The sequence below is a fragment of the Lepidochelys kempii genome, chromosome 5 (assembly GCF_965140285.1).
Source record: "Lepidochelys kempii isolate rLepKem1 chromosome 5, rLepKem1.hap1, whole genome shotgun sequence".
NCBI lineage: Eukaryota > Metazoa > Chordata > Testudines > Cheloniidae > Lepidochelys > Lepidochelys kempii.
In genome coordinates, this window is record NC_136384.1 from 45,759,383 (window position 1) to 45,774,984 (window position 15,602).

Consider the following 15,602-nt stretch of genomic DNA (forward strand, 5'->3'; position numbering starts at 1 on the left):
GTGGGGCAGCTCTAGAAGCTCTTTGCCCCTTCCTAGGTAAGGTGCTTCACGGAGACAGAGGGGAGGAGCAGAGAAACCATTCCACAGGATGCTCACAGGAAGGAAAGAAGGAGTGGTGCCACTCTGAGATGCTGGGCTCTTTAGCCGCCTCCCCCCCCCCCCCCCCGCCCAGTGAAAATGGCTTGGGGGGGAGGGAGGGGGAGAGAACTCGGTAGCAGTTGATTGATTATTCTGCCCCAGGAGGTGGGAAAGTGGGGCAGACAGCCAATCAGAGGACTTAAATTCACTAGCGGGTTGGAGCTTCTTACTTCATTGCAAGATTGGCTCCAGCCCCAGCCAAAATTATCTTGAAAAAAAATCTCAACACTGTGAAAAAACTTGCAGGTCTCCTGGTTAAGAATATATATAATGAGATGATCAAATCCATACCGTTAGTGACACACTGCTAAAAGAACTTCAATGGCAAACAAAAAAAGTAACATATTATATATACAAGTTGTTATAAATGCTTACACTTCCAAAGAGGAAAAAAACTCAGCCTCAAATACAGAAACAGTATGAAATGGATTAATCTCACACGAACACTGGCAAACAGAGAAGAATTAACCATTGTCACACCCAAACAACCTTGAATAGCACTGATCTGCTAAAAATATATGCATTTGAGTGTGTCTGCGGACATATGTGTATGTAGGTATGTGTCTTTGCTCTGTGCCTTTTTTCAGTGCTGAGTTTGGCATTATTGTCTCAACTGGTTTTCACAATGTTGATTTTCATCTATATGAAAAGTGGTGCAGGTACTGACTATTTTTTGGGAACTTCAGCAAACTATCTTCAACCTTAATTTCAGCATTTCCTAACTCTGAAATGGTTGACTCTGCAACGTTAACATTCTTTCAGAGTAGTTTTTAAATTGAAACAATATATATATACACACAGAGCCCAGCATGTTTTGGGTGATGTATACAGTCAATGATAAACAACAACAAACATTTTTAAACAAAAAATGAAAATTTCCCACAATAGAGCATGCCAGCTAAATATAGTACCACCCAAACTTTATTTCCCCTTTTCTAACTATCCTGTTTTTACAGGAATCTCACACTTAGGAATCTCTTATAACAACAATGCTAAAACACTGCAACACTGTACAAAAGTAGACCAATGCCCAGAACATGGAAAGGTGAAAGTGGAGGGTTAAACTATGTGGGGAGGGGAAGGTAAGAGATATAAAATACATCCACAGAAAAAGAGGAAAAAACTACATCCACCAACAGAACCTCAAGAATGTTTCCTCCAAAAAACAAAACAAAAACAATTTAAAAAGAGATGTCTTAAAAGAAAACAAACCTCAGATTCTGTAGCACAAAGAATGAATAAGGATTTCTCCCTATAATCTAAATTTAAGCAAATCATGTTTTGTCTGCCTTGAAATTTGCATCAAAAACTGCTTTGTTTGAACGAGTAGGAGCAGTGACATGAACTAACTGAAGATCTGCCAGATCACAGCTATATGAAATGCAATCAGACAGCCATTTAAATATGGCCCTTTTCATAAATGCAGTGTCAAAAGAATTGAACATTTGTACTTAGGTTACAATTAAATAACCAATTTAATGCCCGTTTAATGTTGAGTTTGTGGCGGTATGCAGGTATAGGAAGAATATTAATATGACAATAAATGAAATTAGGTCAAAATGTTTTAGTATCTGTGCAAAGGAATCAATGCTAATTCCGAAAACCACCTAACCCCTTTAAAAACTTGTCTCAGGTGCAACAATTACTAGAACCTGAAGCTCAAAAACAACAAAACCCACATGAGTTGCAAGTGAAGTCAGGGCCACGGGGAAAATAGCTTTCCGTTAAAGAAAACTAAGCTTACAGATGGCTCAAAAGGAGCTTTTATTGGCTTTGTCAGAACCACATTATCCCATGCCAGAGGGTGGCTTTTTAAGTAGGGGTCTCAAAAGTATCATGCTTCTCATGAACATGCCAACAGGTGGCTGCAGAGGTCCCCCGGTCTACCTTCAGCTAGCTCATGGTGAATTACAACACATGGACTTGATCTTTAATCCTGATTCAAAAGGTAGAAGGACAGTCAAGTAGTTTGAGGAAGGCATTTAAAGGATCCATGTAGACCTGATTGTACCAAATCACAAATAGACACGGCAATTCTCCAAAAAGGGACATCTTTAAGGAGTTTAATGTACCCATCCTACACACACCCACATTATACATCATTTGCAAGCTTTTTTAATGTACATTTAGATGAGGTATGATGAGGAGTTGTCTCATGCTGCCGTAAGCCTGCAAACAAGGTGAAACAATGCTACTAAAAAATGAGTGTCATTTTTTGCAGTTCCAGAAACACTGCAACACGATGACTAGTTTTTACTGTTTAAGTTAATTTCAACACCTTATTGAAGGTGTGGCATTTATTGATGAAAGCTATCAAACGACAATGTATTTTTATCAGTTTTGCATGGGCAATATTTTTTCTAGACATGATTAAGCTGTTTAGCATGTGACAAAAATCAACATTTTGCAATACACTAACATGAAATATTTTCACCTCCCATATATAATTGTTAAAGTGTTGTTAACTTTCTATACTTTCAATTGAAATTTGCCGAGTAGATCAATCACATCTCACACTGAAGGTTATGCAGGAGTAGGTTAAGTGCCCACAGTTTGTAATGCATCATGAGTAGATATAAATTCATGTGAATCCCTAACCTAACGCTTCTCCATTTGTAAGCTTTGAACATAGAATGCAGTGTCTCATATGCCTGTTAGAATGTTTTCATTTGTAATTCCCTATCCATATAGTACACTTTGAAATACTCTAGAAACTAGCTTTTTAATTCAGTGAGACTTATACATAGGTAGGTATGAACATTAGAGATGACAAACATTCATATTATGAACATTACTCCTGGGGGAATTCTGCACCAAAAAAATAAAAATTCTGCAAAATTCTGTCAAAACAACACTACATAATCATGGAAGTTTCAATTATTTTGGTACTTTATATCAAATTAACTGTCAGCAAGTATGTCTTTAACAATACAGACACAAAAATTCCCCCCCAGGAATAGAGAGTTAAGGAAATCCCTATGACAACCCACTTCCTGTTTCTCTGCCCCATCACTACCCCAGAGCCCAGCCGGGGTGGCCAGACACCAGCTCCTCTCCCTCCCTGAACCCAGCCATGGCCCCCTCCCAGCCCAGACACTGGCCCCCTCCCCAGCCCAGACACCGGCTCCCTCTCTCCCAGAACCCAGCTGTTCCCCCCGCAACTCAAGAAATCCTTCCCCTCCCTCCCAGCTGTGCCACACACCCCCAGGCCCCGGATACCCCTCCCCCTACCGCCCAGGGATCCAGAAAGAGAAACAGCCTGATACTGGGTCCCAGGCTTGGACACAGTTTCTTGTGCGCCACTGTCTCCTTCCCTCAGGGTGTGCGGTGAACTACAGCTGCTAGGAACTCCACTCTCTCCCGCTCCTCCTCCCCCCCCGCAGTGTCTTCTACATGCGAGCTGGGCTGTACTGGGTCTGGCGACCCCTAGTGGCAGCCAGCAGCACTGCAGCCCATTTCTGTGAGGGAAAGGAAAAATTATGCACAAAAAACATTAATCTCTGCAAAATTCTGCATTGCACAGTAGCGCAGAATACCCCAGGAGCAGAATATGCAAAAGCTGAGAGAGAAAGAAGTGGCCTAAAAAAAAACAGAAGCGAAGCCAAAATGCACAAACAAGTCTTTGCCTCTACACTGAAGAGGGATGAAAAGCATATTACAGTTCTTACCAACCATGCCATCAACAATATAACAAATCCATCTGACCTTGAATCTCATTCAGAGGTGCTTATCAACATATCTACTGGACTTCATGTAACATCAGATGTACAAGAGTCTCTACTAAATTAGTAGATGTGGCTGAAGAACAAATAGAGGAATTTGTGAGAGGTGTACTTGATTCTGATGGGGGACACATAGCTTCCTCAGCACAGTCAAGAAACCTGGCATCAAAACATTTGCTAACATGTCCAAGGAGGACCAAATTTATGTCAGCAAGGGAGAGACAATAACAGAAGCTACCAGCCTAGAAACTGGTTTCCGCTGAGCCGTCCTTAGCAAGGTGATGAGTTGATGTTTCAATGTCAACTGTTCTTAGAACCTGTGCTTAAGCCCCTCTTCCATCCTGACGGAACAATGAGAAGAACAGACAAAGCTGAACTAAAGCATCAACTGGGAGCTCAAGATGAAATATTCCATAAGGTAAGAGCAAAGAAACCACAGTGTACATTAGACAGATGGCTGGAATCAAATTCCACACATTCAATAAATTGGCTACTGAGTACTTGAGGCAGGTCCTAAAAGGATTTGACAAAGCTAATTCTGTCATCGAAGTCTGACCGATATCACAACAGTAACACTGTGAAAACTGAAGAAAGAAAGCACCGGACAGGACCTAAGGTTGGATGCAAGAAATACCAGGTGATCGGTGGACACCCTGTGCATCCATGGAAAAATTCCTCTGTGACTGTATGGTTCAAAATAAACCTGAGATTGTAGCAGCACACCCCAAACACTCCTCCTTGCTGGAGGCTTCTTCACAGGTGAAGTAGCAAAGTTCATCATCAGTATAGGTGTTGAAGAAGCTCAAGACAAGTACAGTACTCAAGAGGAAGTGGACACAAGGATGCTGCTGTATGTGCCAATACGGCTTTTGCGTCTCTTGGCGTCAAAGGAACCATAAGAATTAGGTCACCTAATGCAGATGTTTTGGTCCTTAATGGAACACACAGATAACATGTGGATTGAAAAAGACATCATTACCAGTGCAACTGAATAGCATCATATCATACCTGTGCAAGCTCTTTGTGATACACACACTCCTCACTTCTGCAACATACTTCTTGTTATACACACATTAACAGGCTGTGACTGTGACTATTTGGTATTGGGGAAAAAATGTGTATAATGCTGTCAAAACAAAGGGAGCTTACCACTTCAGAGATCTTGCCAAACTGGGAGAGTGGCAGACAACCCGCAATTTCTGCGGCAAGGAAGTTGGTAGCAGTGCTGTATGACCAGAGCAAGAAAGAAAAGGACACCCGCGGAGATCTGAACTGCTTGCACCTCAATCTAGCTATCACAAAGGGCAAGTCACTGGCCAAACTCCCACCATGTGAGGACAGTTTTGAAGAGCACGTCAAAAAAGCATCTTGGCAAAAAAAGATATTGGATCACCATTGCAACATGAATGGAAAAATGTGGATGATGAACTGGTTCTTGTACTCCTCAAGGGCCCAAAGGCACCTGACCTTCTACAAGTCCTTATTTGTGCCTGTACCAATAGGGGTTGCTACTTAATCAACCGTGGTTTTTGTCAGAACAATCTTCCCTGCACAGAATTGCACATATACCAAGGCAACGAACACTGTAGTAACCCACACACTCTCAGAGATTATAACAACAAACAAGATGATGATGATGATGACTAGAAACATCACTAGCCGTATTACATTTCAATGATACCCGTACAAATTTATGATTAGATTTTGTTTTACCCTTTACATTGTTGTTGTGAAGTCCAACTTTAGGTCTTGAAATAATACATGAAGTCACTAAACTAACAAATGAATACAAATATTTCAAAGTGGTCATTTTAACATGTCACTGCTGATCCCTGTTTCTATGGTAACAGCACCACTTGACAGCTCCACATCACACCTCATCTTAAAGTAAACATAATAAGCTTTCAAATCATGTGCGCGATTAGAGAGGTTTCATTATGTCTACTAAATTGGTCACGGTCTGCTACTTGCCTAAAATCTTTTCCACTTGTGGATATGTACTTTGGATACTTTTGGGGATCCTACTAATTGGAGACTGCCTCTGGACTACCTCCAGGCTAGCAAAGCTCTATGGTTCTGTTACACTGATGTAAAGTGATGGTTCTTGTGATGTTTGTCTTCACTGGGGATCTCAGGGTCCACTGAGGTTGATTTACATGCAGACTTGCCATGGCTATTATGAATACGGCCAAAGCCCTGCCTGCCAGCATTTGTAGCCTGATCCAGGTTGTCACACACCAGTTCCAACATTTGCTCCATCAGACTTTAATGTCCTCGTTCCTGCCAAAGCAGGAAGATCTCAAGTTGAGCTCTGTCTAGCAAAGTTCCTATGTATTCCAACTGTCTATGAGAGACAAGTAAGGGGCTGCTTTATGTCATTTATCATGACTTCTAATCACTCTAGTGCTTTGGTGGGGACATGTAGTGATTCTTAGACAACTTATTCAGCGGTGTCCTTGGTCAGCCAAACCATTCCAACAGGAGAAAATATGTAATCCCAATCCGGTACATATAGTCCTTACTATAGTCATAAGCATTTCATGAAAACGTGGTGCTGAAGCCAGCCCATAAATCAATACACAGAAATAATCCTATTCCTCTATGAAGATGACCTCACTCAAATATCTGGGACTCTCAGGATGCTTCTGTGGGGGCAGAGATTTCAGGTAACCCCCACTAAACCTGATGGGTGTCTGGGTGACCCTCTCCAAACAAGTCTTGTAAATCATGCTGGTCATATTTGACGCCAAGATTTAAAATCCATCTACCTTGGTCTTCTACGAGAGAAACCTTCCTGGTAAAGTCACATTTCTTGAAGCCACTGAGCTGCCTGTCTTCCTCCTTTGCAGGTGAGGAGGACATCATACCAAAATAGATAAAACTAAAACCTGTGCTGACTGCTCAAAATATGCTGATGCACTCGTGAGTGCGCTGATGGCTCACAAGCTGAGTACTGATTAACCAAAACTCCAAAAGAATTCATCCAAAAGCTGCTCAATTTAAAACTTTGATGCAGGCCTCAAAGCATCAAGTATTAACGGATGATTCAGTGAGCACCTGGTTCTATGAGCAAAGCCTCAACATATCAGAGCCTCAATGCAAATGCACCGAGACAATGATTCTGCATAATGAAAAAACTTTCCAAAAGAAAAAACAAACAAACAAAACCAGTGAGATAGGGGGTACTGACCCTAAGAGAGACAGCAGATTAGACAGTATGATTCAAAGGCCTGGACAACATTCAGTGCTCTGGGATCATGCAGCCTGAAGCATCAACAAACTGGCAGGAAGTTACATATCAGAAAAGGATACTATATTGATTAAAAAACAGAATATACAATTCCCTTGTCTGCTGGCTTTCCAAATTGGACCTACTAGAACTTTTAAACAATGGCAACTGGTGGTGCACAACAGACCAGTAAAAGGGAGGAATCTTGCATCCAGTACTGCAGATAGCCAAAATGTTTACAATTGGTGAGGTCAACCCTGCCTTCTGTTGCAAGCACAAGACCCAAAAGCAAGACCTCACCAGTCTGGTCTAAAAATGGATACTGACCGTCAAAAGGCAAGTCCTCAATAGACTGCTAAATGTCCAGAGCTATCCCAAAATCACAAAACCAGGATGCCCTTCTCATTATAACTGTGTAGGCCACAGTCCTCAAGGAAGCATATGCAGCTTCTAGAGCAGACTGGAATGAAGTCTTTGCCACAACCTATTTCTCAGTTAATGAGGCCCTGAATGATTCCTTCATATCATCCAGCAATTTGTCTGACAACTTTGACATCAGCTCCCCATTAAGAAAATCATATTTTGCAAGAAGGGCTTGCTGTCCTCATCTGGAGCAAAGTAGTAGAATAAATCTTTCTCCTTAATGCATCCAGTCTCTTAGCCACTTTTTCTTTTGGGGTAGACTTGAATTTCCCCTGCCACGATCTCTCATTAGCAGCTGTGACAACTAGGGAGTTTGGTGCTTGGTGGAAGTAAAAAACCCACAAACCCCTGAGATGGGACATGGTACTGTTTATCAGTATGTTTGGCTATTGGAGTGGTGTGAGCCAGGTTTTCTCCGGTTGCAGAAGGGCATCATTAATCAGGAAGGCTACACCCTTCCTGGCATAGATTCTTGGAAGATATTCAGTAACTTTGGGTATTTTCCTGTACCAGTTCAGGTTCAATACCTAGGGCGGTAGCCATTTTCCTAAGTCTTGATAGGATTTAAAATCCTCCAGGACTGGAGAAGACAAAGTCAGCAGTGTTGAACTGTCCGGAGAGGATGAAGACAGAATGGTTCTTCTCGAGACAAAAGTTGATTGTCTGTCAAGGGCTCCCCATCAAGAAGGAGGACAGATATTGTGCCTTTTCTTAATGTGCTCCTCACCAAGACACAATAAGCAGCATGTATGCAGGTCACTAGTAGGAATAGACACCTCACACCACAAGCAGCGCTTAAAATCCAGAAAACATTACATAACCCACTAAAACTAACACTACACTATACTTACAAGTACTAACCATTTACACTACAAAGATTCAGCAAATAGCTATGATGCAGAAAATAAACGATGAGGAGAGAACTGCACAGAGAGCTCTAACATAGGCCAGTGGCAAGAAGAAGGAACTGAGAGGGTTCAGGGTGGTGCCTTTATATAGCCTTTGGAGGGACCATGAGGCAGCACAGGGCACATGTGCCTCCCCAACAGCTACTGCTGCAGGGAAAAAGGTTTTGGGCTCCGAGTGTCCTCCAGATCTTCTGCAAGACTACGGTTAACTCCTCACTTAAAGTCGTCCCAGTTAATGCTGTTTCACTGCTGATCAATTAGAGAACATGCTCGTTTAAAGTTGCGCAATGCTCCCTTATAACGTTATTTGGCAGCTGCTTGCTTTGTCCACTGCTTGCAGAAAGAGCAGCCCACTGGAGCAAGCTATTGGGGGCTTGGAACCCGCTCCCCTAAGTTCCCTGTGCAGCAGCTGCCCAGCAGGCTATCAATTGCCAGGCAGTTCAACTGTCCCTCTGCCCACTGCCCTCTGCCTTGGAGCTGCTCCTGGGAGCCTCCTGCTTGCTGTGCAAGGGCGGGGAGGGAAAGGGAGGGAAGAGGGGTGCTAATGTCAGGATGTCCCCCTCTGATCCTTTATCCCATCTCCACAGAAACCCAGGGGGGAGGGGGGGCAGTACAGGGCTCAGGATGAAGGGAGCTTGCTGGCAGCAGCAGCTGTCTCAACTTGCTGATCTACTTAAAAAGGCAGTGTACTTAGAGTGGGGTCAGTGTACTTAAAGAGGCAATGCGCATGCCTCTCTCTCACTCACACACACACACACACACACACACACACACACACAGTGTCTCTCTGCCAGGCTGTCTCCCCTCCCGCCATTCGCTGCCTTGTAAAGTGTGAGGCTACATTAACAGCAATGTGTTAACCTTTGAGGGCTCAGCTGAGCGCTAGTTCATTTAGCAGTAAAGCATTATCTGGGAAATATCCCACCCTTTTCCACCCTCTGACTCCACCACCTCAACCAAGCTTCACAATCATCATTGCTGTGTATGGTATTAAATTGTTTGTTTAAAACTTATAGTGTGCCTTTTATAGCCTTTTGTCTGGCGAAAAAAATTTCTCTGGAACCTAATCTCCGCCCCTCCCCCCATTTACATTAATTCTTATGGGGAAATTGGTTTTGCTTAAAGCAGCATTTTTCAGAAACATAACTACAACATTAAGCAAGGAGTTACTGTACTTAAATTTACCGTCAAATGTGAACCAAGGCTGGAATAAGCACACATACTCTCACCAATTCAGAACACTTACAACTTCCTTGTATCATTTGTTTCTAAATCCTTTAAAAGTGAGGAGCCAGGACGCATGCCATTAGTTAGCAAGGTATCCCAATGTAATATTTTTGTTTTCACATTCCAATATGTTAATATAAACTGAAGTTGTTACAGACGTCTGCTTGATTGAAATGTAGTTATTGCAAGTGAAGCACAACTGAAAATTACATTAGTGAATACATTAAATCTTGTTCTGTACGTTATTACCACCCAAGTTATTTTTAAGATTTCTTTTCTTAGTTTTATTCCAAACGTAGGGCAAATCAGATCCATAAACACCGTCAATGTGATGTCTGAGCAGAGTTGATATGAAACTGGGACAGTTAAGGACTTAGGGTGAAAGATAACATTCTGGTCACCCTAATATCAGGAGTACCTGCCTCTCCAGATATCCTTGGGATAGATTTTTACGACAATAAGGGGCACTCTACAATGATATCTGGCCCCCTCATCACCAAAACGCCAAATGAAAAATATTAGCTACTAAATTATTTCTCTGCATACACCTATTGCCGTTTACACTGAGATTTTATTGTAACTTAAAACACCAGTTTTATTCTTGGATATGGAACACAAAATTGAATAAAGCTAATCACTCACCAGTTACCCCATCCTTGAAATCCCGCAGCCTGGAGTACATGTACAGCAAATTGACAGATATACACAAAGAAGAACACAAAGAATCTGAAAGAACTGTCACTCCTGAAAGAGAAAACATTAAAGAAGCTGGTCAGGAAGTTAAAATCCTATTCAAATACACAACTACATTACCGAAGTAACTTTTTCAACCATACAAATGATTGGAGAACAGATTTTATAGACTGATTTAGACCATCTTTAAACACCAAATGGTAATTCTTTATATCTACATGAGGTTCTACTCTGAAAAGTGATTATGTAAAAATGTCATCTTCTTAATTCTGCTTATCTGTATTTAGAATCATAGAAGTGGTAGGGCTGGAAGGGACTTCATAAAGTTCTCAAGTCCAGCCCCCTGCACTGAAGTAGGACCAAGCATTTCTAGGCCATCCCTGAGAGGTGTCTGTGTAACCGGTTCTTAAAAACTTCCTACAATGGTGATTCCACAACCTTCCTTGGAAGCCTATTCCTGTGCTTAACTATCCTTATAGCTAGTTTTCCCCAATATCTACCCTAAATCTCTCTTGCTACAGTTGAAGCTGATTACTTCTAGTCCTACCTTCAGTGGACATGGAGAACAACTGATCACCATCCTTTTATAACAGTCGTTAACATATTTGATTATTGTTATCAGGCCCCCCGCCTCAGTCTTCTTTTCTATAACCATACATGGCCAGGTTTTTTTAACCTTTCCTCACAGTTCAGGTTTTCTAAGCCTTTTATCATTTTTGTTGCTCTCCTCCTGACCCTCTCCAGCTTGTCCACATCTTTCCTAAAGTGTGGAGTCCAGAACTGCACACAGTACTCCAGCTAAGGCCTCGCAAGTGCCAAGTAAAGCAGGACAATTACTGCCTTTGTCTTACATACAACACTCCCGTTAATACATACCAGAATAAGAGCCTTTTGTAATTGCATCACATTCAATTTGTAATCCACTATAACCCCCAGATCCTTTTTAGCAGTATTAACAACTAGCCAATTATTCCCCATTTGGTAGTTGTGAATTTGATTTTTCCTTCATAAAAGTAGTACTTTTTGCACTGGTCTTTACTCAATTTCATCTTGTTGATTTCAGACCAATCTCCAATTTAACAAGGTTGTTTTTATTCTAATCCTATCCTCCAAAGTGCTAGCAACCTCTCCCAGCGTGGTGTCATTAGCAAATTTTACAAGCATACTGTCCACCCCATTATCCAAGTCACTAATGAAGATATTGAATAGTACCAGACCCAGGTCAGAGACTGCTCTAGGACCCCACTAGATACATCCCCCCAGTGTGATAGAGAACCACTCTTTGTGTAAAGTCTTTCAACCAGTTGTGCGCCCACCTTATTGTAATTTCATCTAGCTAGACCACATTTCCATAGTTTGCTTATGAGAATGTCATATGGGGCTGTGTTAAAGGCCTTACTAAAATCAAGACATATCACACCTACACAGCTTCCCCCAATCTACTAGGTCAGTAACCCTCTCAAAGAAGAAAATCAGGTTAATTTGGCATGATTTGTTCTTGACAAATCCATGTTGGCTGTTCCTTATAATCCTATCATCCTCTAGGTGCTTTCAAACAGATTGTTTAATAATTTGCTCCAGTATCTTTCCAGGTATCAAAGTCAGGCTGACTAGTCCACAGTTCTTCTTTGCTCCCCCTTTTAAAGATAAGTATTATGTTTGCCCCTCTCCAGTCCTCCGGGACCTCATGCATCCTCCATGAATTCTCAAAGATAATAGTTAATGGTCCTGGGATTGCTTCAGCTAGTTCCAAAAGTACCCCAGGATGAATTTCATCTCGCCCTGCCAACTTGAATATTTCAAATTTATTTAAATGTTAATTAACTGTTCTTTCCCTATTTTGGATTGCATTTCTTCACCCTTGTTGTTAATATTGTGTTGAGTATCAGGTCACCTAAAGTATTTACAGAACCTTTTTTATTGCCTTTTATGTCCCTTCCTAGGTTTAAGTCATTTGTGCCTCAGCCTTTCTGATTTTGTTTCTATATGCTTGTGCTACTCTTTTGTACTCATCCTTGGTAACTTGTTATGTTGCCACTTTTTGTAGGATCCCTTTTAGATTTTTACATCATTGAAAAGCTCTGATGGAGTTATATTAGCCTTTTACTATTCTTCCTATCTTTCCTTTGTACTGGGATAATTTGTCTTTAATATTGTCTACTTTAGAAACTGCCAGCTCTCCTGAACTCCTGTGTCCCTTAGATCTTCTTCCCATAGGACCATACCTACCAGTTCTCCGTATTTGTTAAAGTCTGTTTTTTTGAAATTCATTGTCCTTATTCTGCTGGTCTCACTCCTTCCTTTCCTTAGAATCATGAAATCTATCATTTCATGATCATTTTCACCCAAATTTCCTTTAACCTTCAGATTGCCTTCCACCTTTAGGCCTTGTTTACACTTGTGGCAGTGTCTCGGGTACGTATAACTACGTTCCACAGTAAAAAGCAGGCTGTGTCCAGACTGTGTTTTTACCTACACATGGCAGTGAAAAGCTCTGGCAGGAGGGAGAAAGAGGAGAAAGGTTCCAGCAACAGGGAGGCAGCAGGACACTACACTACTAAAAAGAGCAGTGTAGTCATAGGAAACTCTGCTTGGCGTCTAGAGAGCCATGAATGGTATATATACCATAGGTTTCTGGCATGTCTGTATTCTACTTGCCTAAGCAGTGCCTCATCATCTACACTGCTAATATATACCCATCCTAGCTGGGTGTGCAGTGTCTGTACTCTGCACGCTGCCATAAGCATAAACCTACCCTTAGATTAATTTTGTATCTGCTTACAGTGACAAAAACAAGCCTTTACTGGTTTTGCCTCCATAGTTATTGAACAGCCAACAAAGCTCTGAGAGGGGAAACTAGACTCTATTCCTATCTGTGCGTCTTCAACAGAATTGTGTACCAAGTTCCTTTCAATTACACCTGTACAAACTCACAGAATATAGTGGGGCTGCATAGGTGTCTCTGAGGGAATAATTTTGGGGATAACGCATAAGAAAGAGAACTCTGGTTAACTCTCTGATTGGAGTTTGCAAGGCTGGTAGGTGAAAAAATCCATACCTTTAATTTTCAAGCTGAGAACAGCTGATATAGAGTCAGAGACATAATATACACAGAACCACAATATGTCATTTCTACAGTTACATTTTCAACCACACTACTAGAACCATTTAGCAGCAAAAAATTCTCATATACCTCATACTACCAGTTTATATACTCACTATCTGGAAAGGGGGACTAAAAACAGGACCAAAAGAAGCAGATCTGGTTCTGAAAGACTGCATAAGTGATGTTCTTCTGTCAAAACAGTATACATGTTTAGCTTTTTTAATCTTTCCTCATAAGTCAATTTCTTCAGCCTCCTGATCATTTCTATTGCTTCCTTATGAATTCCTTTCAGGTTCTTTTGTGCTCCATATGTCAACATCACTCCAATGCATCTTATTTACCTCTTCTTTTCCTACTTCTTTCCTTGTATGTTAAAGAAGAAAAGATGCATGCCAACCCTGGCAACCTCTTCTGACTTCTTCACACTGCATAACACAAAACATTCACTTGCATAGAGTATAAGGCAGAGAAGGAAGGAGACTGAATGCAGAAGAATCAGCAGGGGATGCTCAGCAGCACAACTGTAACTTCCTTGCCTCACCTCTGCTGTTTTGAGGAAAACACGAATGTCTATTCTTGGTCCGCATGCAGCCCTCCTGCTTAAGCAGGAAAAAGACAGACACTAATGTCAGTACTAGAAACACTACAATGGCATAGCTGTAGATGAGCTGCTGTAATGCTGCAGTGTAGACACTACAGTGGCAGAAAGGGTTCTTCCATCACTGTACTGGCCTTAGCCTGGCTTAACTACATCACACGAGCATGAAATTTTTCACAGCCCTGAACAATGTAGTTAAGCCAACCTAACTCTGTAGCGCAGACTAGCCCTAAGTAAAAAATGGAAGCCCAATGCAATCACATGTATTCCATGGCCTTAAGCCAAACTATGCATCTTAGAAGGATATTGTGTGTGTGTGTCTCTCTCTCTCTCTCTATATATATATACACACATACACACACACACACACACAGCACCTTTACATTTCATATGTGATTGGGTATTAGCCCTATGAGTGGACCTTGAACCCGAAATAATATCCTTCTTATAAGGATGCATGCTATCAAATGAGTCAATTGCATTACAGAGAAGTGACCATGACTCCAAAATTAAAGTTGCAATAGGGTTTCTGTTTAAAGTCCAATTTCCAAATTTCTCTAAAATCCAAATATGGAGAATCTGATTATCTTGAAAACTGGTATGCCAGTTCAGGACTCAGGGTAAAGCAAAGTTAAGAGCTGTGAGGACAAGAGATGCCTCTATACAAGCTGAAAAAAAAAAAAAAAAAAAACATTTAAAAAAAAAATTCAACTTTTTTTTGCGCTGAGGTAGGGGAAAAAGTGGAGAGGAATGTGAAACACATCACTGGGTGCTCACAGTGAGATCTCCTGTCTAGAGCCAAGAATTTTAAAACCTAAAAGAAAGAAGTTTTTTCTTGGCTCTGCTGGGTAGGAAGCAGAGCCGTAGCTATGAAGCCCAGAGTAGCGTACACATTTGAGAGAAAGCTGGGATGCCTGATACCACCCACCACTCTCTCCATGTCTTCCTCCTGTACAGCCCAGATCAACCTCCATAAGCCTTATCCTGGAAAGTGTGGGCAGACTGGCTCAGAAGCAGGAAGTTCCAGCCCCCAGCTCCAAATCATACTGGTTTTCCAATCACCAGGTGGTCCTCAAGCCCTTGGGATCCTCAACCTTATGTATGTAGGCTCCCCAGCACGCCCTATCCTCTACAGCTGATTATATACCTATAATGGGTTCACTGTTAATCAATCAAGCTAAGTTTCCAGCTAAGTTTGCTTTTTAGTTAACCACATCATCCCTTGAACAACATCTATGGAAAGCTATGCTGTTGGTTAAAAGGAAAATATACAGAACACAGCAGCTGCCTAAGTTATCGAAATATAGGACTGAAAGAAGAGAATTTTAAAGTTTAAGTCAGTAAAAATATAATGCTTCATTATGATATGAATAGGGTAAGCAATCAAGAATTTCGGAATAAGTGCTCACTCATAAATTTGCACAAAACAAACTGTGAATTAAAACCTATTTAGTTATGTCAGTGTAAGTGTGTGTGCAGACCAGACCTTAAATCAAGATGTATTTGCTGAGAAAAAGGCAGTTCAGTGCTTGCTGGAAAGGGACCGCTGAAAAATATG

At 41.4% G+C, this 15,602-nt stretch overlaps 1 protein-coding gene across 3 annotated transcripts in view; it reads right to left on the reverse strand.

The window, feature by feature from the left end:
• Nucleotides 1–15,602, reverse strand: part of SCAMP1 (secretory carrier membrane protein 1) — a 101,444-nt gene that overhangs the window by 23,218 nt on the left and 62,624 nt on the right. For all 3 annotated transcript variants that reach the window (XM_073344152.2, XM_073344151.2, XM_073344153.2), the window contains exon 7: nt 10,290–10,391. In XM_073344152.2, the coding sequence (XP_073200253.1) occupies nt 10,290–10,391 (102 nt within the window). The remainder of the gene's footprint in view (nt 1–10,289; nt 10,392–15,602) is intronic.